The sequence below is a fragment of the Phascolarctos cinereus genome, unplaced genomic scaffold (genome assembly GCF_003287225.1).
Source record: "Phascolarctos cinereus isolate Bilbo 61053 unplaced genomic scaffold, phaCin_HiC Scaffold_1;HRSCAF=81, whole genome shotgun sequence".
Taxonomy (NCBI): domain Eukaryota; kingdom Metazoa; phylum Chordata; class Mammalia; order Diprotodontia; family Phascolarctidae; genus Phascolarctos; species Phascolarctos cinereus.
This window is the reverse complement of record NW_027555514.1, coordinates 189,461,088-189,488,253: the sequence shown is the minus strand read 5'-3', so window position 1 is coordinate 189,488,253 and position 27,166 is coordinate 189,461,088. Positions and strand designations below refer to the sequence as shown.

At 39.2% G+C, this 27,166-nt stretch overlaps 1 protein-coding gene across 2 annotated transcripts in view; it reads right to left on the bottom strand.

The window, feature by feature from the left end:
- Window positions 1-27,166, bottom strand: part of DUSP16 (dual specificity phosphatase 16) — a 100,197-nt gene that overhangs the window by 46,014 nt on the left and 27,017 nt on the right. For both annotated transcript variants that reach the window (XM_021001589.2, XM_021001590.2), the window contains exon 2: window positions 607-1,207. In XM_021001589.2, the coding sequence (XP_020857248.1) occupies window positions 607-834 (228 nt within the window). In that variant the 5' untranslated portion in view covers window positions 835-1,207. The remainder of the gene's footprint in view (window positions 1-606; window positions 1,208-27,166) is intronic.

Below are 27,166 nucleotides of genomic sequence, written 5' to 3'. Positions count from 1 at the left end.
ACGAAAAATGTTTATGAGGAAAAAAAGAATGAACTTTTAACCATAAGACTTGAATGGGGCAGTTTTACGTTTCTCTCTATAAAATCAGTATTATTTGTCCTTCTAAAATGTATACTATTTCACTTTCTTCCCCACAGTACTTTGAAAAATGGGAGGCAACATAGGAGAGAAAAAAGCCCTCTGGGTCTGAATCCAAGCCCTGCCACTTAGCATTTGTAAGTTTTCTGGGTCTCAGTTTCCTTATTTTGTAAATTGCGGAATGGGGGTGGATTAGATGACTCCTATGGGCCTCTTCCAGATCCAAGTTTATTTGCCTATGAACCTCTGGGTTCATTTGTAAAATATAGTGAATGATGTTTAAATTAAATGAATAAAAGTTCCTGAAAGGGCATATTGGTGGGGAACAAATACAAACTTGTGTTAATTGAGAAATATTCTTGACTCTAACAATAGCATGTTACAAATGATAAATACTTGATGTACCAAAGTTAAAAAGGATTTTCAGCTTTCACAAATCTGCTTCCTGCAGCTGGATGGAGAAATGTTTTAGTTCAAATTATTCCTCATTCAATGTATCCATTTACAAGAAAGAATGAGAGAAGTTACCTTATGTTTTGCAGAGTGCTGGATCAGCTCTGTAATGAACACTTTGTCCTGTTGCAGCCTTCGCTTCATAAGCTTGGAGCAGTTGATATTAATGGCTTCCAAAATGTGGGATGTATTGTATTCCACAAAGGGCCGGCTATCAATTAGGAGTACTTTCTCTGTTCCACTTTCAAGCAGAGCCACCAACCTCTCAGTAAGAATTTGAGTCCCAGTCATCTCATCAGCCATGTCAACAATAAGTCCTCTTTTATTACCTCCTTTTTTAAAATTGGCAACGATGATGTAATGGTTGTATACTCAAAGGCTTAGCCACTCCATTGTACCCAAAATGTATGAGGTCAGCCTGGTAGCGACTGGCAAAATGAAATTTAAACCCATTTGCTGCAAGAGTCCTCCAAGTGAATGTCTCTTTCTCTTTCCTGTGGGTTCGCTGTTACAAAAGGCTCATTCCACAAAGCGGCCCCTCACATTAGATTCATAAAGAAATGACTGGAGTAACCATTTCACAATTCCAACAAAAGATGCTTTAGGGCTGCTCCTGCATTACCTCATCTTTTACCTTGGCACCCTCTCGCCAAGAGCTTTACGATGGATTGAGAGCCTGGATGAAGAGCAAAAACATGGGAGACAGAAAAAGACAAAGACAGAAGGAACATTAAATTACTCGGTCTGGGAAATTAATAATATTTACATATTTACATTTGGCACTTGTTTTATTTCAACAAAAAGAAAGCAATGGGCTTACCCCCAGAGAAAGCTCAGGCGGTATTGAGATTCATGCCTAATTCAAGATGTAAAATGGCAATGTGGGCCAACAAAGGTATCCATGAATGTACGACCTCATGAGAAGGGCTACTAACTTACTCTACAAAGGGAAATTACTACCTCCATCACATTTGCTTACTATTTGGCAATTTCCCAAAGAATCACTATTCAATTCCAGAGCAGAGAACCCTCTAGAGCAGGAATAGGAAATAGAGACACAGACAAACAGACAGAGACAGGGAAAGACAGAAACAGAGAGACAAAGACAGAAAAAGACAGGCAAAAAGAGACAGAGAAGCACATAGAGACAGGCAGCTAAGCAAAGATGAGAATTCAGGATTTTAAATTACGTTTGCCATTTAGCTATTAGGAGGGCTGAGCAGCTAGGTGGCACAGTGTATCTATCTACTCTGGAGTCACTTAACCCTGTTTGCCTCAGTTTCCTCATCTATAAAATGAGCTGGAGAAGGAATGGTAAACCACTCTAATATCTTTTGCCAAGAAAACTCCAAGTGGTGTTACAAAGAGTTGGACAGGACTGAAGAATGACTTTGATTCAATGAAAGGGTCCTTATTTCCTCACTTTAAAATTTGGATGATGCCTACCCTCTCTATCTCATGTGGTTGTTGAGAAAATTAAATGGAATAATAACCAAAAAAAAGTTTGCAAATAACTTCATGTATATTATTATTTTATCCTCAAACCAATCCTGTGAAGTAGGTCTAATATTATCCCCATTTTACAGATGCAGGAACTGAGCTTAAGATAAACTAAGTGACTTGCACAGGAGCACACAGCTAGTCCTTTTTGAAGCAGCATTCAAACTCAGGTCTTCCTGAGTTCTAATTCCAGCGATCACCCCACTCCAGCTGCCAAGTCAGGTGTCTAGAAGGTTGCTTCACAACCCTCCCTGGTCTTTTTCTAAATTTTGGTTCTATTTATGTGTATGGAGGCTTTATAAATTTCCAAGTATTATATAAGTGTAAGCTCATTTTTGCCACAATGGATCAGCCCCAATACAAGAGACAAAGAACTATTATACTTCACCCACAGGAAAAGGGAGACCTAACATTTCTAAAATAGAATCTTGTAAGAAAATATGAGTAAAGCAGGAGGAGGGTCATTGGAGACAAAGGTCTCATTCTGACACATAATGATAGCATGTTACATTTACACAGCACTGCAGGTTGGCAAAGCATTTTACATATATCATCCATTCCATTCTCACAATAACTCTGGGAGTTGGATGTTATTATCATCCCCATTTTACAGATAAGGATACTGAGGCTGAGAAAGGTCACCTGATTTCCCCCAGGGTTCTACACTTATCCAGTGTCAGAAGCTAAGATTCAAATTCAGGTCTTTCTGAATCCAAATCCAGCACTGTTGTGCCAATGTGAAACATTAATGTTAAATATGTTAGCTCTGTGACCAAGGAGAAGTCATGTAATCTGTCAGCTCCTCTAACACAATAAACTAACAAATGAGTAAGGCTGATCTGCCCTGGTAGATGGCATTTCCACACCTAGTGTTTCCCACACCGAGGAAATCACAGATCCAGACTCATCTCAAAAGGAGAAAATCCTTTTAAGATGTTCAAACTGAACACAGGCGTGAAAACTGGCATGTCTATAGTCTCCAAGACATCTGAATGCACCTACACAAAGGAAGTTAAACCCTCTACTACTGTAACAGCTGAGCTTTTCTCAGACAGAGCTTAAAGAACAATTCATCACTGACATGTTTCTAGACTTCTCAGATATTAAACCTGTTTTATCTCGTGTTTTTAGAATCTCAGTGGAGCAGTAAGGGAAAGATGGTCAAATGGTGGGCAAAACAGTTGCTTCCTATCCAGTCAATCAAAATGTATTAAGTTCCAACAGTGGTTATAATGCTGTACTGGGCCTTGGGTGCAATAACTGAGGCTAGCATCTTCTCACTCCCAAACCAAGGCTCTTTCTAAACGGATATGTTATTCCCTAGGCAACTTAACTGGGAAGGAAACCAGACTGAATAAATCCCACACAACTAGATGGCGAAATGGATTGAGCACTGGATTTAAAGTCTGGAAGACCCAAGTTCAAATTTCGTCTCAGATACTTACTAGCTGTGTCACCCAGAGCAAGTCACTTAACCTCTCTTTGCCTCAGTTTCCCCATCTTTAAATGGGAATAATAACTAACCATTACCTCCCAAGGTTATTGTAAGGATATGATATTTGTAAAGCGTTTTACAAACCTTAAGGCACTAAATAAATGCTGCTTCTGCTGCTGTGGCTGATGGTGATAATTAGTCCACTAGCATCTAGATGGCAAAGAAAGGAAGAATTTGAGAACAAAAAGAAATTGGTGCTTTTCCCACAGTCTAAAATGACTGATGCTGAGAATTAGGATAGGTCAATGTCCTCCTTCGAGTTAGCAGACTGAGGAAATACAAGGCAGAAGAAGAAAGTCAATCTATAAAAGATGAATTGTAAAACTGTCAAATTCACCTGGTTTTGCCTAAATTCACAGACCGGAACCATTGAAACAGATAGGGCGGGGGGGGGGGCCAAGGAGAGCGAGGGGGGAGGGGAGAACAGATAATAGAGAAGGAAAAAAGAAACTGTAAACACAATTCCTATTCAGCACTTAGCACAATGCCCGGCACATAGCAGGCACTTAGTAAATGCTTAGTGATTGACTCCTAAGAATTGATTATTAGTAATAACTCAACAATTTTTAAAATTTTATGTTTAGGCATTGATTTGGTAATAAAACAAACATAAAGAGCCATATTCCAAGCCATTTTAAAAATAATTTTATTTATTTATTTGCTTATTTTGGTGAGGCAATTGGGGTTAAGTGACTTGCCCAGAAATCACACAGCTGGTAAGTGTTATGTGTCTGAGGCCACATTTGAACTCAGGTCCTCCTGACTCCAGGGCCAGTGCTCTATCTACTGTGTCACCTAGCTGCCCCTCAGTAAATGTATTTTGTAATCAGCTCAATATTAAGACCTGATTGTTGTAGTTGTTTCAGTCACGTTCAACTCTTCACAACCCCATTTGGGGTTTTCTTTGGCAAAGACACCAGAGCGATTTGCTATTTCCTTCTCTAGCTCATGTTACAGATGAAGAAACTGAGGCAAACAGGGTTAAGTGACTTGCCCAGGGTCACACAGCTAGTAAGTATCTGAGGCCAGATTTGAATTCAGGTCTTCCTCACTCCAGGCTTGGCACTCTATCCACTGTGCCACCTAGCTGCCACGAACTGATTAAGATAACCCTAAGAATTAGCTCACGACCAAAGTGTGGACACCTATGTGAAATCTTTTTTATTTTTTTTTTCAGCTGCAGCATTTGTGAAGACACAAAGGTACTGAAATGTACATGAGTGGAGAGTTCCCATCCAGACGAAATCACAGATGCTTATATGACAGAATTATTAATACTGTAAGATTTAAGAGGCGGCATCGCACAATGGTATAGATCAGTGGCTCTCAGGACCCCTCTACACTCTTAAAAATTACTTAGCCCCCGCAAAGAGCTTTCATTTCTATGGGTTATATCTCTCAACCTTTACCGTATTAGAAAACATCTTTGCATTATTATGAAAATAGTTTTGACCTTGTAGAGCCCCTGAAAAGGTCTCAGATCACACTTTGAGAACCACTGGGATAGAGGATTGAATTTGGAGTCTGGAAGACCTGGGTTCACGTCCCACTTCTGATACTAGCTGTGACCAACAGAAAATCATATCACATCTTAGGGCCTCAGGCAACTCTCTAACTTAGATACAACTGGGGGATCTCCATGGGGTGAAGTGGGGGAAGAACAAGGAAGGAAGGAGGGAGAGTGGGATTTATGAAGCATCTACAATGTGCCACTGTGCTATGTAATTTACGAATACTGTCTCATTTGATTCTCACCCCAACCCTGGGAGGTAGGTGCTATTATATTACCCCCATTTTACATACAAGAAAACTGAAGCAAGCAGAGGCTAAGTGACTTACTTGCCTAGAGTCACATGGGTAATAAGTTTCAAAGGCAGGATTTGAACTCAGGTCTTCCTGAATCTGAGGCCCATACTCTCTGTATACTATGCGAGTTCCCAAATTCATGAAATCATATATTATCAGATTTATGAGAAAACTATCATTTTCTCCTTTAAATGTGAAATTGTAAAATGTGTACTGTCCTATAAAGTGTGACTTTTCTATCTGGGGTCACTTATACCCTTCCCCTGTTACACAGAAAATCACTGTAATTTTATTTATAAAGTTCATGAGATAACATGATTTGATTTTTTACTGAAATTCACTTTATAGTAAACTTGTAGTAATGAATCTATTCCATCAAGTGAAGTACATATGTATTCATAGGTGATCTGTGGTTTTTTTTCTTTTTTTTGGTTTTTTGTTTTCCTTTTTGGGTAATTAGGGTTAAACCAATTGCCCAGGGTCACACAGCTACTAAGTGTCAAGTGTTTGGTCTGAGCTCACATTTGAACTCAGGTCCTCCTGACTTCAGGGCCTGTGCTCTATCCACTGTTCCACCTACCTGCTCCAATCTGTGTGTTTAAAAAAATAAAAAAAAGAGACTGATTTATTTGCATAGTGAAGGGAATGTTCTGCATCTGTATAAGATATTACTCCATAAAACACTACAGGGGAAAAAAATCAGCCTTTACTATAAGAATGTGAGTACATTACTTAAATCTCAAGAAAAAACTTAATATTGCCTATATTTTTAAAGTAAATTTTATTATTTCAGAAAAAAACAAAAGCCAAGTCAAAATTCTAAATTTCTAACAATACACATTAAGCAACTGTCCTAGGTCAAGTTACTAAAAAAACAACAAAAACAAATATTAGTGTGCGGTGACTCAGAATGAGGTAAAACGTATTTTGAAAACATCTCCACTTGGGGATAATGCTATTATCATTGTCATTATAGTAAGAAGAAAAACCAGTTTTCTCATCTTAGCACCTGAAGAGAAACAGAGAGAGAGAGAGAGAGAGAGAGAGAGAGAGAGAGAAAGAGAGAGAATGTGTGTATTTGTGTGGAGCCCATGCATACTGTGTAGTTTAAAAGTGCGAAGAAGGGAGAACATCATTTATACAAAGAGTTCATTTTTTGCATTTTCCCCCTGAAAAGCAGCAAAAGGTCCAAGGAACTTTTTATTGCTATCAAATATAAATGTAATTATCAAAGGATCACAGCACCACAGTGCTAGAGCTGCAAGAAACCTTAAACACACAATCCCAGGGGCAGGTAGGTGGAGCAGTGGATAGAGGACCGGTCCTGGATTCAGGAGGACCTGAGTTCAAATCCGGTCTCAGACACATAATACTTACTAGCTGTGTGACCCTGGGCAAGTCACTTAACCCCATTGCCTAGCCAAAAACAAACAAAAAAAAAAACCACCCCAAACACAGAGTCCCACTCTCAATTTACACCTAAGGAAGCTGAGTCAAGTGACTTGCCTAAAAACACACAGGGAGCAAGGGTCAGGGGTCAAGTCCTCTGACTCCAAAGCCATTATTCCATACATTGCTGCTTCATCCAAAGAAAAACAAAACTTTCTTCTTTCTAAGCTTCCCAGTCTTGTAGCAAGACATTTATAACTTAATTATATTAAAATGTCTATATCATATATTCTCAGATGATAAATTCTCCTTCCCAATTTCACCAAATTTTGTCACAATATTGGCACCCATATCACTGACACTGGATACCATCCACTTTAAAAACAAAAAAACCCCAAAAAACAAAAAACAAAAAAGGAGGTTAAATTTATTCAGTTATTTTGTACTAGCAACAAAGCCCCAACACCTAACTGGCATCTTGTCCCTATAGATACTGCAAGAGATTAAGTTCTAGGAACTGGGGCTTCCACATTGAGTAGAGAGTAAGCATTTGACTATTCTTCCAAAAGGTACTCTTCAACGTAAATACAGTGGTCATATGGTATCTAGAAGACAACCTTAGGGCCCCCATTACTTTTTTTTTTCCTTTCCCTTCTCCAACTCATTTTACGGATGAGGAAACTGGGGCAAATAGTGGTTAAGTGACTTGCCCAGGGTCACACTAGTATCTGAGGTCACATTTGAACTCAGGTCTTCCTGACTCCAGGCCTGGTGCATGGCGCCACCTAGCGGTCCTGCTAATTGACTATACAAAACTGATTCTCATACTTCCCCTCCTATTTCTATATAAGCATTTCAGAATTAGGGCAATGATCTATTAATGGGTGTCACTGTTGTTGTTAAAAGAACCTTGTTTAATTTGTAAAAGGTAATACTCAGATGGAAAGCTAGAAAATGCCTACAATGCCTGTTGTTTTTCACCACTGTGTTCCACACACTCCATGTCTACGCTTTTCCCTACTCTAATTTCGTCTGAATTTCCAATAAATGATGAGGAAGATAAGTGTTCATCACAGAAGCACTGGTGTTATGTCAAATGACTGAATTTTCTCATTAGGAGCACTAGAAAAATAACTGGATTCCAGGACCTACTCCAGCACCTGGCCCAAGCAAATTAATATATGTAAATGCTCAAAATATGGCTAATATGCACATGGGCTAGGGGTCCTAGAAGATGGAAGCAAATTTGACTTCACAGATATCATTAAGATGTTATGGCATAAGAGCCATGAACGGAAAATTCCCTCTTCCTGTTGTGACCCAACCTAGAAAAATCATAGAATCTCCTTAAAAGGATAATTTGGAAATCAAAATTTTTAAAAATGAACATTAAAAGTTTCTTCTACGTGTAATTAGGAAATATTTAACAAAATAAATAAAAACGTATTTTTAAAAAGGAGGGAGCCTAAACAGGCCATCTATTCTAACCCAACCTGAATAGGAATCTTCACTAAAACTCCTCTAAGTAAGTAATTATCTAGCATGCTCATGAAGATTTCATTCATGGTAGTGGGAGGCACCATGCCCCCCCCATTTTTAAAAAGTAAAATAATATTTTTTGTTAATAATTTAAAATTAAAATACTTTGAGACTAAAAAAGTTTTAAGGACAGCATCACCATTCCAGGCCTACCATACCTTCTTCATGACTATAGTCTTTGTGACACTTTTTTAACTCACGGTTTCTTTCTTTATTTTTGATGAGGCAATCAGGTTTAAGTGACTTGCCCAGGGTCACACAGCTAGTAAGTTTCAAGTGTCTGAGGCTGGATTTGAACTCAGGTTCTCCTGACTCCAGGGCCAGAGCTCTATCTACTGTGCCACCTAGCTGCCCCATAACTCATGGTTCCTTAATTCTCCACTCTAGAACCAAGCAAAACAATTCTAAGTCTCTTTTTTTCTCCTCCAGGCTAAACATTCTCAGTTCCTTCAACATCTAACGTGACCTTAACGCCCCTGCCTCCTGGCTGCCATCTTCTGGATATCCATCTTGTTTGGCAATGGCCTTCTTAAAACGGGGGTCACCCAAAAAAATGGAAAGCAAAACTCGAGTCATGGTCTGACCAGGGCAGAGTACAATGGGGACATAGCTTTCCAGGTCCTAGATGCTATTCCTCTTAATGCTGACTAAAATTGCATTAGCTATTTTTGGCTCAAACTACCTTGGAAGTACAGGGGTCTTATCCCACTCTAAAACTCCTCTTTCCTTATCATAACTTAAAAGAATGCTCTCCCCACCACCACCACCCTTAGCTTTCAATTCTGAGCTTTAGCACTCCTGATAAATTTTACAGAATCATGCCACACTTTTGCATTCACCCTCCATCATCTGACCATTCTTCCAAATTTTTGTTGAAAAGTCGTTTTTAGTTGTGTCCAACTCTTCCTGACCCTATTTGGGGTTTTTCTTGGCAAAGATACTGGAGTGGTTTGCCATTTCCTTCTCCAGCTCATTTTACAGATGAAGAACTGAGGCAAACAAGGTTAAGTGACTTGCCCAGGGTCAGACAGCTAATAAGTATCCAAAGCTGATTTTTAACGCAGGCCTTTCTGACTCTAGGTCCTGCACTCTATCCACTGAGCTGCCCTCCTAATTTTGGACAAGTCTTTTAAAAACCACCCAGGGTTCCCACATCAGTCTTTTTTTCTGAACTGGACTTTCGATTTCCCCGGTGTCCCTCGATGAAGAAAAGTCCCTCTGCTAAGACTGATTAACCATCTGTGGTCTTACAGAGTTTTCTGGGGGATCTGAGGAGCTAAGTGACTTATCACTTAACGATAACAAAGCCAGCATGGGCCAGAGGTGGGAACAATAACCCAGGCCTTCCCGACCTGAAGCCATCTCTCTACCCGCTATGCCACGCTCTCCCTCCACATCAGTCTTTAGACAACCGGACAGCTCCCCCATGTCTTCCTTGTCTGCATGGCTTCTCTTTGGGTCTTCAGAATTACATGGAAGGGGTACAATTTCATTGCCCCTGTAAGGGCAGCAGCAAGGCCCAGGAACGGAAATAAAAGGAGGTTTAAAATTCTCACCATTAACACTGTCTACGACTGGTAACGCTCTTACTCCTGGCTCGGTATCTTTTTCCATTGCCCTCCCCTACCAGTACCACATTTAAAACAAAACAAAAACCCCTTAGTGAGCAGGTGAGGAATGTGGGTGGTTATCACAACTCCTAGGGGCCAGGGTTAAGGTAGTGAAAACAGCAGAAAACTTTCCACCTGAAGCAGATGAGTGTGGGAAGACAGGCAAGGGGGCCTAGAACGGACCACAGCAAACCACCATGGTTACTACTTAACAAAAACTAGGAGAATTAACTTCATTTTCTGTTTTAAGGACTAATAGAAATGCTCTAACAATGCTAACAGAAAATCTAGAAAATGCATACTTCACTTTATTATTTTTTATTTTATTTTATTTTTTTTGGCTAGGCAGTGGGGTTAAGTGACTCGCCCAGGGTCACACAGCTAGTAAGTGTTATGTGTCTGAGGCCAGATTTGAACTCAGGTCTTCTTGACTCCAGGGCTGGTGCTCTATCCACCGTACCACCTAGCTGCCCCTATACTTCAGGTTGCCTGAAAAATCTAGAGTTATGATGAAGCTATATTGAAGAACATTCTGGCTTTACTAAAAGGTTCAGAGGTGGTGAGGAAGCCTGGAGCTAAGTTCAAATCCTGCCTCAGACTCTTAACTGGATGGTCAAGAGACTTAATTTCTCAGTCTCAGTTTCCTTATCCAAAGAATGGGGATAACACCACCACCTACTTCACAAGGTAGCAATGAGGGTTAAATAAGATCATCTAAGGAAAGCGTTTTGAAAATCTTAAAAGTACTATTATCAATTCTAGCTATCACACAAAGGTTCACACCAGTACCTCTTTAAATATAACCTGTCCTAGTGCATATAAAGTGTGATTATATTTACAAACATAAGTAATATTTGTTACAAACAGTACAATGTTCATTATGTGTGTCCTATATAAAAAGTGTAGCCTACTGTATAAAGGCACCATAGGGTGTGCCCTACTATATAAAGGCACACCTGGGTGCTTTAATGTAAGCTTAGAAACAGATAAATGAAGGTGTAACTATTCCAATTGCAAAGGAATCCTTAAAAAAAAAATCCAACGTTAAATTGCAGTATTTCTTCAGAACAAATTTACTAGTACATTTAAAATAAAATTTTAATTTTTTAAAACTTCAAGTTAGAACTTTTCAGGAACACATCACACGAGTAAATGTGTCCACTTAGGTGGCACAGTAGATAAAGCCCTGGAATTGGAATTAGAAAGATTCATCAAATCCAACCTTCTTCACCACTTACTAGCTGTGTGACCCTGGGCAAGTCACTTCACCCTGTCTGCCTCAGTTCTTTAAATGTAAAATGAGCTGGAGAAGGAAATGGCAAACCACTCCAGTATCTTTGCCAAGAAAACCTCAAATGGGGTCACAGAGAATCCAAAAGGAATGAATAACAAAGTAACCAGCAAATAACACCAATGCTCCAGAGGAGAACACTTGGGCCCTCCCTCAACCCCCCAGCCCCTGACCCAAACAGCCAAAGGGACCAAGCTGCCTCACGCACATATCCAGGGGTCTCATCTCATTCTGGCTCCAACACAGACATGCACAGCCAAGACCTGAATACAATCCCCTCATGGCCTACATGTGAAGACCACACCTGCTTCCAAGGTCATGGAGACAAAAATAGCCCTGGGGTTTTAAAAGTGGGATACTGGCCAGCCCAGAAGGTGATAACAGGCTTTTTCCCCTTTACTACACTAACTTTTAAAAGCAACAAGCCTTTATGCTTCTAAAAAAAAAATTACAGGAAACTCTACCACTGATCTCAGACCTCATCCCAACCCCCAACCCTCATTCCATTTCCAGACTCCAAGATCCTCATGGCTAAAAACAAGCCCTAAGCTCTCAAGACGGTAGCAATCACGAGACGCTGGCTGTTAACCCTGCTTCTCCTACTAACCCCCTAACCCCTCCTCATAGAGTTCTTCACAACTTGAGCCTCTCCTCTCCTGGCTTTCCTCCTCTTTCCATGCAGTGACCCCATCATCCTCTTATCTGATGAATTCCTCCTACAATCTACCCTCCATTTTGAAGGCAGCCCTAAAGATCATTCATTCACTCCTCTCCCAGCTTCTGTCCCAAGTACCTCATGTTTGTACTGCCCCCCTCCACCTTTTCTGTTCCCTTTTATTTGCTGCCTTTCTCTATTCTTAGGTAAGCTCCTTGAGAGCAAGAATTGTCTTTATTTTTGATTGCATACATATTCCTAGGGCCTGACACACAGTAAGCATTTAATAAATGTTTGCTGACTTAAACTGATCCTTAACTGGGAACCTTAGCCATTCCTCTATAAAGTCAACAGGTTGGATTATGTTACCTCTAAGGTTTCTCTCATTGTCTCAAAACTGAGATGGGCAAAGTGGTAACTTACCAGAATTTTGCGAAGTGATCTATCCCCAAATGCCAGCAACACATACTCACATTTTTGCTATTAGATAATTTATAAACTCCAGATATCCAACTATGAAACACAGGTTGTAACATTTCCCAACATTTGGTTATCACCCTATGTGATATTTTAGGGTTAGGAGGGTCCCAACCACCAAAGGCAGAATTATAGAAACTAGATTGGTGTTCAAGAAGTAGTACTTTGAGGCAGCTAGGGGGCACCAGGGATATAGTACTGGCCCTGAAGTCAGGAGGATCTGAGTTCAAATGTGGCCTCAGACCAAACACTTGACATGTGTCAAGCTGTGTGACCCTGGGCAAGTCACTTAACCCCAATTGCCTTAAAAAAAAAAAGTAGTACTTTGTACCATCTTCCAATTCTCAAAGCTGCCATGCTTTTGCAGAAGAGAATCTGGTTGGCCCTAAAATGGCTCTGCTAGGCACCATGATACCCTTCTGGTAACATGGGGCAGCCTTTATGGTAGAAATATTGCTTCCCCTTGTCCTCTAACCATCCCTTGGAATTGTATATACCAAGTGACCCCTCTACTGCCAAATCAGACCTGATGATAATGTCCTGTATTTCTCTCATTCTTTATATTCCTTTTGTTCCATATTGGTTTCTTGTTCCTTACTGTACCCTCTCTTCTCTCTATCATCCTATCCTATCCTTATTATAGTTAGTAAGGGCTACCTTCATCTCAAAAATTAAAACAATATACAAGATGGCCATTACAATATAAATGTTAAAATATTAAATTTAAATTTTAAAATTAAATAAAAAATTAAAAGGGAATGCTCCAAAATTATAAAAAGCCAATCTGGACCCAAGGAAATGTATGAAAAAGTACTTCTCCAGTATTTCTTTGTAGAGATGGAGACCCCATCTATGAGTGTGGACACTATATAAGGTCAGATATTTTTAGTTTAGTTTTAAATTAGATTTAGTTTTAGATTAGTTTTGTTGAACTGGTTTTTTCCCCTCTTATTTCTTATTTAAAAAAAAAAGACTGAATACACTGTGAAATTCAGACCATGTTAAAACAAAAGATATCAATAAAACTATTTTTTTTTTTTAGAAAAATCAAGGTTGAGTTGACTGAGACATCATTAAGATCAGGACAACCTTATTAACAATTAACTAAAATTTCCTACCTCATTAAGGAGACACTGAAAGGATTCTGGACCCATCTTACCAAGCTCCTCCCTCTACATGAGGAAAGGAATCGTTTCTCATGCTTTTTCATGCTACATCCATTTGCTGAAAAGTTTACATTTTAATGATTTTTGAAAAGATTTTTTGAAACAGAAAGTATGGAGGTGGGGAAAGCTGGCTTCATCAAGACTCTAATTTCCTTCCTCTATAGTTTTGGTGAGTTGAAAATGCCACCCTTGCCAAAAGAGGGAAGCAAGAGGCTCAACAGCTTTTACATCGTTTATCCTTCCACCCTCGGGGCTCCACTGAGTTATTATTTACATCTTTAATTGAGAATAGGATCAAACCAGAAACATCAAAAGGAAATGAAAGAAGGCAGGCCAGGGGGGAAAAAATCTTTTAAAGTTAATCTACTGCTTAATTTATATACAGGTAAGGTAGGTGGAAATTATCATTCCCTAAAAGCCACTTCCTCTACCATTAGAAGTGGTGGGGTTTTTTTGGGAGGGCAGAGGAAGAGAAGTGTTATGGGAAAAGAGGAGGTTATAAAGGATTACTTTTTTTTTAATAAGAAAATAAGAGAACATTTACCAAATACAGAGATAATTTTGACATTTCTAGTCAATATTGCACTGAGCCATTAGATTTTGCCATTTATGAAAATAATTTCTGTCTCTGGAGAGAACAGTTTCAGTTGAGTGATGAAGTCAGAAGTCAAACTGCAGAGTTCAGAGGAGAATGAGGGAGAGGAAGAGAAATAACGATGACAGCTAGGATTTATACAAAATCTTACAAATATCATCTCATTTTATGTTTACAATAACCCTGGGAGATACATGCTTTTAAGCTCTATTTTACAGAGATGGAAAACTGAGGAAACTGAGGCAGATAGAGAGATACAGTGACTTGCCCAGGGTCACACAGCTAGTAAACTATCTGAGGCCACATTTGAACTCAGGTCTTCCTAATTCCAAGCCCAGCATTTCATCCATTTTAATACCTACCTACCTGCTTCTTGGGAGCATCAGGTAAAGATAATTTTATCTAGGAGTTTGACAAAAAATAGACGAAGAATATAGGATGATAGCAATTGGGGGCTGAGGAACAGAGTCAGGATTTTTTAAGGATGGGGAAACTGGGATGTATTTCTAAATAGCAAGGAAGGAGCCACGAAATAGGTAGGAATTGGTGATTAGAGAGGAGGTGATAGTGGGGGTTATTTGCTAGAAAAAAGTAGTAGGGGGAGGATAGGGAATTAGGGGTACACGTGGAGGGTGGCCATGGCAAGGAGAAAGGTCTTTTCATCATCAGAGTCTGGAAAAAAGGAGGAAACTGTGAAGGACAATATCAAGGGGGTTATGAGATGAAGAGAAGAGAATGTGAGGAAGGGAAAAAAGGGGAAGGTTTTACCAAATGCCATTGAATTTTTTTTTCAGTAAGGTATGAGGTAAGGAGTCCAGAGAGAAGAGAGTGGGAGGATGAGGTCTACTATGGTATATTTAAGGAAAGAAGAGAAGGTCTGGAACAGCTATTATGGAAAATAGATTAAAGAATCAATTAGGGGGGCAGCTAGGTGGTGCAGTGGATACAGCACCTGCTCTGAAGTCAGGAGGACCTGAGTTCAAATCCAGCCTCAGACACATAACACTCACTACCTGTGTGGCCCTGGGCGGGTCACTTAACCCCAATTGCCTCAACTCCCCCCCCCAAAAAATACATCAGTTAGGGAGGAAGTACACTTCAAGGATGGAGATATATATATATATTATATATATACATATATATATACATGCTATATTACATTATTATATGTCATAAATTATATGTCAGCCAAGCACAACTGCTTGTCTGATGTAATCTATGGGGGGGGATAGCGATAAATTAGGTTGATAAGGTAAAAGTCAGAGGACAGTGATACAGTCTGATAGGTCCATCCTGAAAAACAAGCTAAGGGAGTCCCTACAGGTATTTGATCAGAAGAATGACAGAAAAACCATGTTTGAGGGAAAATGCACTCTTGGTGCTATAGAAAATTAATTAGAAAAGGGAAAAACAGAGGGGGGAAAAAAACCAGCTTTAGGCCACAGGTGGCTGCAGTTGTCTAGGGATGGTTTTGGTGGCTGTGAAACCTAAAAGAATTCACAAATCTAGGAGATTTGTCGACTGACAAAATGCTCATGGATGTGGGGGCTTTAAAAACTCCAACTGATGATACTGAACAGGACTTTCCTTACTAGGCTATTTAAATTATCCCAGTGTGACAGCCTTTTCAAGTTGTGTCAACACCTTATACCCAACTCCTGTCTCAGATGAGTCTAAATTAAGCAAACTGTCTAATTTCTATCAGCTCACACGGCAACAACAGAAAATACAAGCCATACAGCTGACAAGATGTGTAGTCAGATTACTGTTTAAAAACAGAACAGCCACGGCTCATGTGGATTTATCACTAATGTCACCAAGGAGAAGAAGAGGGTTGAGAACTAATTAAACCTAGTCTCTTAACAAGAAAGGTAGAAATTATTGTTGTATCAACTGGGTTACAGTTTAACATTACACCCAAATTCAGCAGCAGGGGAGAGAACACAAAGATCTAATTCCCTGTTTTAAAGCATCCTCTTAAAACTAACACTCTTCTATGCTCCTTTTTACTTTTTACCCAATCCTCGTTAACATTACAGTGTATAAAATAATGTCCCTGACCCAAGCAGAGGCTTCAATCTATGATATAGCACCCACCCAATGATAAACAAAAATAAAATGACTATACTCATAACATAATTTTGCTATAACTTGGCCCCCTAGTTTTCATTCATTCATTCATTCATTCATTCATTCATTCATTCATTCATTCATTCTCTCACTCTCTCCTCTCCCCTCTCTCTCTCTCCCCTCCACTACCTTCTATGTACTTATCTTTGTGTAGTTTGGATTTCTCTCAGTTGAATAAAAGCTTCCTGAAGGCAGGAACCATTCAGTTTTGGTTTGGGTATTTTTCAGAAAATAGGCACAGTGCCCTGAAGATGTTTTACTGTTTTGTTTTTGTTGTCCAGACCTCTGATTCCATTAGCATGGAGAACTCCTGGTGGGGAAACACCCTTCACACATCTACAACTCCTGGGTAACTTAAATTCTTATAAAAATGGGAGAAGAGAAGCTGAATGAGCTGCCTGTGGTCAGTCACACAGCTAGCATTGCGTCAGTGCCTTGATTTGAACACAAGTCTTTCTGACTTGAAGGTTGACCCTCTATCATCTGCACTTTGTAAACAGTAGCCCCTTAATACACATTTGTTAAGTTAAAAAGTACCACTTGGTATATAATATTGGCACCTTCTAAACTTCTTATATACCTGCCTGGGGCACACACAGCTATTATGTCAGGGGCAGACCGTGGAACCAGGTCTTCCTAACTCTTAAGGCTGTTCCCTATCTACTGTACCACACCGCCTCTGAGGCACTGGGGATACAAAAACAAAAACAAACACAAAACTAGAAGCAAAACAGTCTCTCCTCAAGGAGCTTTTTATTTGGGAAAGAATTGAGCATTTAATAAAAAATAAAAATACATACAAAGTAGGTAAAAAATAAATTTAGGAAAATGGGGACTAGCTCTTAGGTGAATAGGCTTCCTATACAGGTAAGCACTATTATGTTGGGTTTTTTTGGTTTGTTTTGCTAGGCAATGGGGTTAAGTGACTTGCCCACTGTCACACAGCTAGTAAGTGTCAAGTGTCTGAGGGCGAATTTGAACTCAGGTCTACCTCCCTCTAGAGCCAATGCTCTGTCCACTGCACCAGCTAGCTGCCCCATGCACTACTGTGTTTTGAAGGATGCCAGTAATTTTATGAGGCAGAGGCAGAGAGAGAGTAGATCACAGGGAGGAGAGTAATGTTCAAGAAACCTGGAAATGTAAACTGAGGACCGAGGAGAGTTTGTATTTTATCTCAGAGACAAGATGGTGTCTCGTCTGGGGTTTCTTGAATATGAGACTAAGAAGGTCATATGGGTGCTTGAAAAAAGAAGCTATTTGGGAGGAGGATAAATTGGAGGGAAGTGAGAGACTAGATACTGGGAGACAAGTCAGGGCACCACAGCAACAGTGCTGGTGAGAAGGGAGGAGGTCCTGAACCAGGGTCATAGCCATGTAAGTGTAAAGATGGGGATGAATATGAGATATTGACAAGATGAGGCAACCGACTAGAGAATGGAGATGAGGATCAAAGAGCTGAAGGTGATTCAAAGGTGGTCAACCTGGACGAGCAGAAAGATGATGGCGCCTTCAACACCTAAGGCTGTTGTTAGCAAAGTCCTCTAGCAATACAGCACAGATTTTAATACAGTAAAACATGGTGGATTTCTTTTGACCCACCCTATCATAACACCAACAATAGTAAGTATCCACAGAATTCATTTTTATGGGAAATCATTTTTAAATGCTGGGGTGTTTACTCTTCCAAGCCCTGGAAATACAGGACCTTACTAAGCTGCGTAACAAAAAATAAATAAATAGATGAAATTAAGCTACCAAGATGAAAGAGGCATTCATTTGCTCACTCATTCAAAAGATGGATGTTTAATGAACACCTGCTATGAATAAGGCAAATGTGAAAGGATGAAAAGGAGAGGAAGCCTAATGGGGGAAAAGAAACAGAACATATGTAAAGTGCAAGTGTTCAAAGCATAGGTAATAGCTTTAAAAATGTAAAACTGAGAAGAGGTTGAAAAGGGGAACAATTGAGAGAGAAGAAAGGGAAATGAAAGCCATGATGAAACCAATAGTGAAGCCTGAATTGTATGAGGGTGGGAAATAAAAATGACTGTAGGTGGAGTGGTTCTGAGGCATAAGATCTGATCACCTCAGATGATACCCAGTTGACTAGATTTCACATAAAGTTATCAGCAAATGAGCCAACAACAATATATATGCAAATGGAACGCGGAAAGTCAACAGAGGTAAAACTGGAGTTTGTATTATGCAATCCAAAAAATGAGTTGGAAAGAAAGGTTTGGTATCAAGTTGGTATGCTAATGCCAAGATTTACAAATGTGATGACCGAACTCTACCAAGAATATTAACAGATCTTGTAGAAGTAGCGCAGCAGATGAGTTTCCTATAGACATTTCAAGAACTATAGCAATGTTCAAATTAGTCAAACGTGCCTTTTTTATGGTTTGTTCTCACAATTATATTTTGAGGGCTACCATGCTGATTGGTACAGCAGCTACCCATGACAGCCATGCTATTGATAGACAGCAATGAGTCTTGTCCTCAGGCTAGGACTTCTGAATTACTAGCTGCCGTAGAAATCATGAAATTCAAGCATTCTGATGTTACAGGACAAGAATGATTTGGTGAAATCTCTTCCAGGGTAAGGTCAGGGTAAGGAACAGGATGAACTTTGTATTTGTGTAATGTACAGATAATTTCTGTTTAGCTGAAATATTAATACTGAAATTATTTTGAGTCCATAGTGAAGAAAACTTCATGACTCTTACAATACTACTTCAGTACCTAAAATTATCCTATTAAGTCCTTGGTGTCAACAAGCCTAGTTGTAAAATGGACGATTAAGATTAAGAATGGTATAGCAGGAGGTTATATTCTAAAAGGAGAAGATGGCAGGAGGTTATATTCTAAAAGGAGATGATTCAGGAGTTAAGAAGATAGATCTGGAATTGTCTCCAAAAATAAGGAAGGAAAACTCATAAGCCAGCCAATTTTTTCCCATAATTGTACACACTTTTTGGATCAAAGAATGATCTTCGGTTTGGTGCTGCTACAGGACTTATCTCAGTTGAAACAAAAATTGATTCAAATTTGTGCTTTGCTGACCAAAGGGTGGGATGGGTTCCTGGAGTACCTGAAGCAGTACCTGAAAATGTCAGCAAACTGAACAGATGAATGAAGCATTTATTAAGTTCTTGGTATGTGCAAAGCCCCATACAAAATGCTCTCCCAACAGCTCACATTCTCATGAGGAGACAATAGAGATGGAGACAATACAGCTGCACAGTCAGATGGAAAGGTCCCACGGTCCTTAGGCGTACATTGGCAAAACAAATGTTAATGCCTCTTCTTTAATGTCATTTCCATTGAAAAAATATCATTTTCTGATGTTAAACCATTGGACAGTGCCAAGTGTCTTTGATGGCAAGAACTCCCCTGGGGTTTTCCGTATTTGTGCCTGAGCATAGGTACCTCCTAGGACGATGGCTGAGGACGCTGGGCTAGAACCATTGCTATTTTCAAGATTCAGGGTCCTGGCTTACCTCTATCAGATTCTGAGGTGAGATGGCATCTGTCGTTGGGGGGGATTGGGATGGCAAAAGATGACTTTTAGGTGTGTACACTGAGGGAGATAAAAAAAAAGCAGCAAAGATTGTGCAAGAATGGAGTGCTTGGGGTAGCGAAGTGGCGCAATGGATAGAGTGGACAGATGGAGTCAGGAGGACCTGAGTTCAAATCCGGCCTCAGACACATAACACTTACTAGCAAGTCACTTAACCAACTGACTCACCAAAAAAAAAAAAAGACCAAAACAAAACAGAAACACTCTTAAAAAAAAAAAAGAACGAAGGGCTTATGGTAGGAATGACCAAAAAAAAAAAAAGGCTTCTTTATCTAGGTGAGAGGTGATCAAGTTCTAGACTAGGGAACTGGCTCTGTGAATGGAGAGATATTGTGAAGGTAGAAATGACAATATTTGTCAATAGATTAGATTTGTGGGGTGAGTTCAAGTGAAGAATCGAGTATGATGCTAAAGTTGCAAGTCAGACAAATAATGAATAAGTGAATGAATGAACAGATAAATGAATGAATCTATAGAGGGATAAATAGATTAGAAATTCTGAATGCCCAGAAAGAATTCTAAGAAGTTATTTAAAGTAAAATAAAAGCAAGAACAAAAAGGACTAAGAGTCTTAGCTCTCTCTTTTGAAGATATCTAGACGGATGAAAATATTTGCAATCCAGATGAAAAAATAACTTTAAGTCAAGTCAGTGTATTTGAGGCACTTAAGCCAGGAAGGAACAAGGCAGGCAGGAATGAGGGGAGAAGGCCTTCAGAAGTGTCCCAAAGAAGCCAAATTTGAAGAAAATGTTACAGTCAGCCATCAAGATATGTATAATGGATGAAAGTAATAATACAAATAATTCAAAACTGCTGCTGATCTAATTGTTATTTTATAAATATATATGTGGCTATAGCCTGCATTCTATGACTTTGGGCACTGCATTCCTAATTAGCTCATTTTTTTCCCCAATATTTTGGGGTTGGGGGAGGCGATTGGGGTAAAATTACTTGCCCAGGGTCATACAGCTAGTAAGTGTCAAGTGTCTGAGGCCACATTGGAACTCAGGTCCTCCTGACTCCACAGCTGGTGCTCTATCCACTGAGCCACCTAGCTATCTCTAACTAATATTAATGCAAGTGCATCACATACACACAAACACAAATGTGTTTGGCCAAGAACATGCCTTCAGAAGCATTTTTTTTAATTTAATATTCTATTTTTCCAATATTTCCCCAATTACTAGTTCAATATTTTAAAAAAGAGTTTGTGCTTCTTGAGCGTAACACCTAGTAACTATATGGGGAGACTGAGTCCCAAACAAAAGCAAAGGAGCAGAAAGAAAACTTTGAGGTTTAGAAACTTGTCACAGATGTTTCATAATAGCTATGCTTAGCCACATAGCTACCATGATTTGGCATGAAGATGGCCAAAAAAAAGCTGAAAATTATCTCAATTTCAGTTCTACAAAATGAGAACAAAGTGAAGGCGAAGAAACCCTATGTATGATATATCAGACTATGGTGATAGCTGTCCCAGTAATCTTGAAAAATGATCTTTGAGGTAAGTACAGATAGACTCACATTTAGAGGGAAGAGATTTTTTTTTTAATGAACATGGAATGTGGAATCAAAGTAGATGCTCATTGACTGGAAAGGACAAATTATGGTACGCAACTGTAATGGAATATTACTATTCTATAAGAAACAATGTATGTGATGAACACAGAGAAACCTGGGAAGATTTACATGAACTGATGCAGAGCGAAGTAAGCAGAGCCAAGAAACAACATGCATAATCATTACAACAATGAAAACTACCCACCAAAAAATCAAAAATGAATTTAACAAATTTATAAAGATCAAGCATGACTCAAATTCACATATGAGAAAACTTCCCCAACCCATCATTTTGTGAAGAGAGGAAGTTCTCAGGTGGTACACACTGCACATGCTTTCAGACTCTTTCATTGTATTAATCAGTTGTGCTGATTTTTTTTCTTTAAAAAAATACTCTTTGTTATATGGGAGGGCTCTCTGGAAGTAGAAGAGGGAAGGTTAAAAAAAGGGGGGGGAGCTAGGTGGCACAGTGGATAGAGCACCAGTCCTGAAGTCAGGAGGACCTCAGTTCAAATCCAGCCTCAGACCAAACACTTGACACTTACTAGCTGTGTGACCCTGGGCAAGTCACTTAACCCCAACTACCTAATTTTAAAAAACAAAAAAAAGAAGAGGGAAGGTTACTAGGGATAAAACTATGATGATGTAAAAAAAAAGCATCATTAAAAAGTTATTTGAAAGAACATTTGGAATGCGGTAGAAAAAATAATTTTGTCATTGGATAGGAGAATAAAGAATACAAGGAGAAAACCAATATCAAAACACACACACAAAGAAAGAATTAATTCGTCTTCCACTCCTACTCAACAAAAAGAGGCAAACAAGTTTTACCTGTAAAATGTTGAGAAGACTTGAGCCTAATTCACATACTTTATAGATTGGTAGCCTAGGGCAGCTAGACGGCACAGTGGATAGAGTTCCAGGCCTGCCAGGAAGACTCATCTTCCCGAGTTCAAATCTAGCCTTAGACACTTACTAGCTATATGACCCTGGGCAAGTCACTTAACTCTGCCTCAGTTTCTTCATCTATGAAATGAGCTGGAGAAGGAAATGGCAAACCACTCTAGTATCTTGGCCAAGAAAACGCCGAATGGTATCACAAAGTCTTGGATATGACTGATAAAACAACTGAACAAAGCCTAGTAATAATATCTGATTATAATCAAAAGCTAGGTACCAAGTCTATCCATTATGTAAAATGAAAGGAACAGAATATGATTTATAGATGTGTGTAGCACATTTCAACAGGGTACATACCTGGAGAACTGAATTTATTTAATTTAAGGTAAAAATATATTGCATACACAATCATTAAGGACATTGTTATTATTTGTCAAATTAAAAAAAAACTTAACTTAATTTTTAAAATTTAACAATTAAATTTTACTTTAAAAAAGAGACCCAAACTAAAAAAAAAATTTTGTTTAAATTTTAAATGTGTCTAGTCACATAGTATAGGCCATAGTATAGGAAAAGAGCACGGTGAAGAAGTCATTCTGCTCTCCTCACCTGGATGCCAAAAAGCTAAGAACATGCTGATCTCTGACATATTTCTAATCAAAAGACCAGTCAAACACAACCCAAAATTTCATTCCAATATATCTGACTTCAGATCCATAAGTTATATACGTGGGCTGTCTTTTATCTTCCTGATGTGGTTGCTGGCTTCCAATAAAAATCACCCATGTAAGATGGCATTTGCTTCAAGTGGTGAGGGAAATTGAAAGGAGAGACTGACTCTATCTGTCTCTATTAAGCTTCCACTTCCACTCCAATATTCTTCTACATCTCTCACATTTGTCCCCATCTCTCCAATCACGGACTCCCCCTGCAACTCTAGTTCAAGCCTTTATTACTTCTCTCCTGGACAATTAAATAGCTTCCTAATTGGTTTCCTACTCTTCAGACTCTCTTCTCTCCAATCTACCCTCCACACAGTTGTCAAATTTCTATTATTTTTCATTTTTTATTTTTTAGGCATTTGGGGTTAAGTGACTTGCTCAGGGTCACACAGCTACTAAGTGTCAAGTGCTTGGTCTGAGGCCAAATTTGAACTAAACTCCTCCTGACTTCAGGGCCGGCACCACCTAGCTGCCCCGAAATCTCTATTTTTTTCAAGTATCAGTGTGATACTACCTCCCTCTTGTCTCCGGGATAAAAGGTAATCTCCTGTCTTTGGCTTTTCAAAGCCTTCTCTATATTCTCTAGCCCATCTTTCCTGATTGAGAGCACATTGCCTCCTATCCTACACTTTACCCTGCAGCCAGATTGGCCTCACTCTCTTCACATCAGCTTTTTGGAATTCTTAGCCCTGTTCCCGGCTCAAACACCATTGGCTACATAAAACCTTTGTTGTTTACCCTGTTGTTCTGATTCTACCAGGCCCCCACCCCTTAAAACTGTTTCCTACTAATTCCCTAGCTCCTTCCAGAAGAAAATAAATTTCCTGAGGGCAAGTTGCTTTATTCATTTCTAGAGACTAGAGAGGTAGCATGACATTTCAGATAGAGAACTGGCCTCTGAGTCCACAATACCTAGGTTCAAGTCGTACATCTGACATATACCTCTTAATTCTAGTGCCTTCCCTCTTGTGATTATTTCCAATTTATCTTGTATATAGCTTCTTGGTACATAATTATCTGCACATTCTCTCTCTCATTAGACTATAAGCTCCTAGAAGGCAGGGGCTGTTTTTTAACCTTTCTTTGTATTCCCAATACTAAGCACCCTTAGCACCTACTAAGCTCAGTGCCTGGCACACAGTGGGTGGGCACCATATAAATGTTCATTTCCTCTTCTTACCCTTTAAGGTAGAAATTTTACCCTGGACCTCCCAATCCTTATAGACTACCTCTTCTTTGTTTCTTTACATCAATAAACAAATAGTTGGTGGGCAGCTTAGGGATATAGTTCCCAGGAGTAAGAGGGTATTAACAATGACTTAATGGGTATTCAGAGGGAAGTTTGTTGGGGCTTTTCCCCTCCTCTTCAGCAAGAAGTCACAAAGGCCAGGCCACTCTCATTGTCAAAGTATGAAGGAAAAGGCTAATTGACATCTTTGAGTCCAAATACTCCGATTTTAAGCACATATGGCTTAGAGAAGAGTGATTCAATTCATTTTATTGTTTTAAAGTTTTATTAGGAGGGATGATTTATTATCTTTGTTAGACATTTCAAGTTCTTAGGATTAGGTCCAGTCTATTAACTAGATTAGCCATAATTAGATGAACAGAATTAATCTCCCTGGTTATACATTTGGTTCTCAGTGCTACAATCACTTCAGAAGTTCCTTTAAGGAAGAAACAAGACTACTCAATACCACTGACACTAAACTAGTGGCTGTGCATTCTGGGGCACAGGTCCCTGCTATGGTTTTACCAAATACACTTAGTGGTTAAAGCAACTCAGTTTTCCAAGCCTTCCCCACCCACCCCCCAAATGCATATGCCCTCTAGTAGCTTTTTGATTCTTTTTCTGTTAAGCTACTGCTATGATTATTATTATAAATAAATATGTAGTAAAATAAAATTGATACGTGTATGTGTGTGTATGTATGTATGTATATATATAAAATAACATAACACAATGGTATGTTAACAAAGCTAATGTTAAGAGATGTAGGAAATCACCACTTTAATCCCCAATCTGACCCAATTCCTAACTTTGGATTTTAAAACCATACTGTCTCATTCTGAAACTTCCCTTAGCACCTGGGGCCTTCCTCCTTGCCCAGGAACATCCACCCTCCTCCCCCCCAGAGGCCTTCTCAATCTGGAATATCCCTGCTCACCAGTGAGATCCTCCTGGGCCTGCCATTTTGTGGAGGGGTCCTAGCCAATTTTCATGCCTCTCCCAGTCCTGCTCATAACTTTTAAGACTTCAAAACCATGCCAGGCACTGGGTACCTTTATCCTACCTACCCCCTTTTCAGCTTTCTATTACAGGTTATCCTCCTCCATTGAGGGCAAGGGATATCTTTCTTTTTGCTTGTATTTGTCTCCCCAGTATGACCTTTAACATGCTTCAAGAGACAGGGTAGTGGAAGACAGAAGTGCCTAAGCATGTTATGGTCCATGGGGTCATAAAGAGTTGGACACAACTAAACAACAACAGTGTCCCCGGTGCTTAACACAGTGCTTGGCACTAGGAAATGTTTAATAAATGCTTATTCCCCTCCTTTCTTAAAATACATTCTAGGAAAATCTGAAAATAGAAAGTTTCTACCTATTCCTGTATCATCAGTATATACTAGCATACCACTATTATAAAATTCTAAAATAGGTTTTTCGCTTGAGGTCCATGAATCACCAAGGAGTCGATGGACAGATTTCAGGGAAGAGATCCATGACCTTAGATGGGAAAAAAAAATTACTCATTTTCACTGACCTCTAACTGAAATTTTGCTTTTTCTTCAATTATGAATGCAAGCAAAAAAAAAAAAACCAAAACCCAAAACATTATTCTTAGAAAGGGTCCATATCCTTCACCACACTGCCAAAACAGGTTTCAGGTCTAATGCACCTTAGATAATTAATCAAATTCATGCACTGAAGCATTAGTATTTAGTCAGAAATCTGTGGCCCTTTATCTGTCAGTCAACAGTATAACATTTTCAAAAGAGTAGCTGAAAGAAAAATTCTTGCCAGAAGTTTTGTTCCAAGTAGAAAGTGTGATTTTTTGGACAACTGCTTACAACCAGAGAGTGTAATAATAGGGATTAATTTGTCTTTCATTGCCGTTTAATAAAACAGGAGAGTTCTTGAGGAATCTTTTTACTTTCCAAGTGGGTGTAAATAGCATTTAAATAACTTTTATTCCTTGCACCCCCAACCTCTAGTTCCTAAAAATATGCAAGTGTGATCCTATGAATCTTGGCCATATAATAATTCAAAAATAGCCAAAGACTTAAAAAGAAAAACTTAAAATATCAGAACTTCCTTCCTTTCTCAAAAACCCAAGGTCAGGCTTCTCCGTCTCTTCTCCCTGAGCCAACCCCTTGAAAGTACTTACCCTAAGATTCCTTAAGAGTCTACACTAATTCAAGTCTATTATTGCCAAAAAGAGAATCTAGGAAGACAAAACTGATAGAAAGGAAAATGCTGAAAGAAGGCATTCACCTAATTTTAGAAAGAAGATTATAGTAACACCACTGGCCAGGTATTTAATTTTTTTTAAGGATGAATTACCATCCAAAAGGCACCTCTGTCTTTCCAACATCTCAAATTGTACATCCAGTTTGAGATGTCCCTGACATGGTAATCAAGTCTCTCTATTCACAAATGGAAGGGCAGGATGGAAAAAGCCCTCAAATTGAAGTAAGAAGACAAGATTTGAATCTCACCTCTGTTACCTGTGTCTCATTCCACTATATTAAGGCCTCATTTTCCCCATGTGAAAAATGAACGGTTGGACTATATGATCTCTAAGACACAATCCAGCTCTAAATCTTACGAGATTAAATATGTTCCGGCTATACAAAAACACACCAAGCACATATTTCCAGTGGCATTCTGTCAAACCTGGACGTCTAATCCGTCCCTGATTTCATTCTGCACTGTCCCACCTTCATGTAATTTGCACAGACCATTTGCACACTTTTCTAGAATGGGAGACCAGGAAGTCAATCAATAAACATTTATTAAGCACCTACTATGTGTCAGGCACTGTGCTAAGTGCGGGGGATACAAAGAGAGGCAAAAGACAGTCCCTGTCCTCAAGGAGCTCCCAATCTAATGGGAGAAGATAACATGCAAACATATGTACAAACAAGCAACATACAGGATAAAAATGAAATAATTAGATGAGGGAAGGCACCAGAATTAAGAGGAGTTAGAAAAGGTTT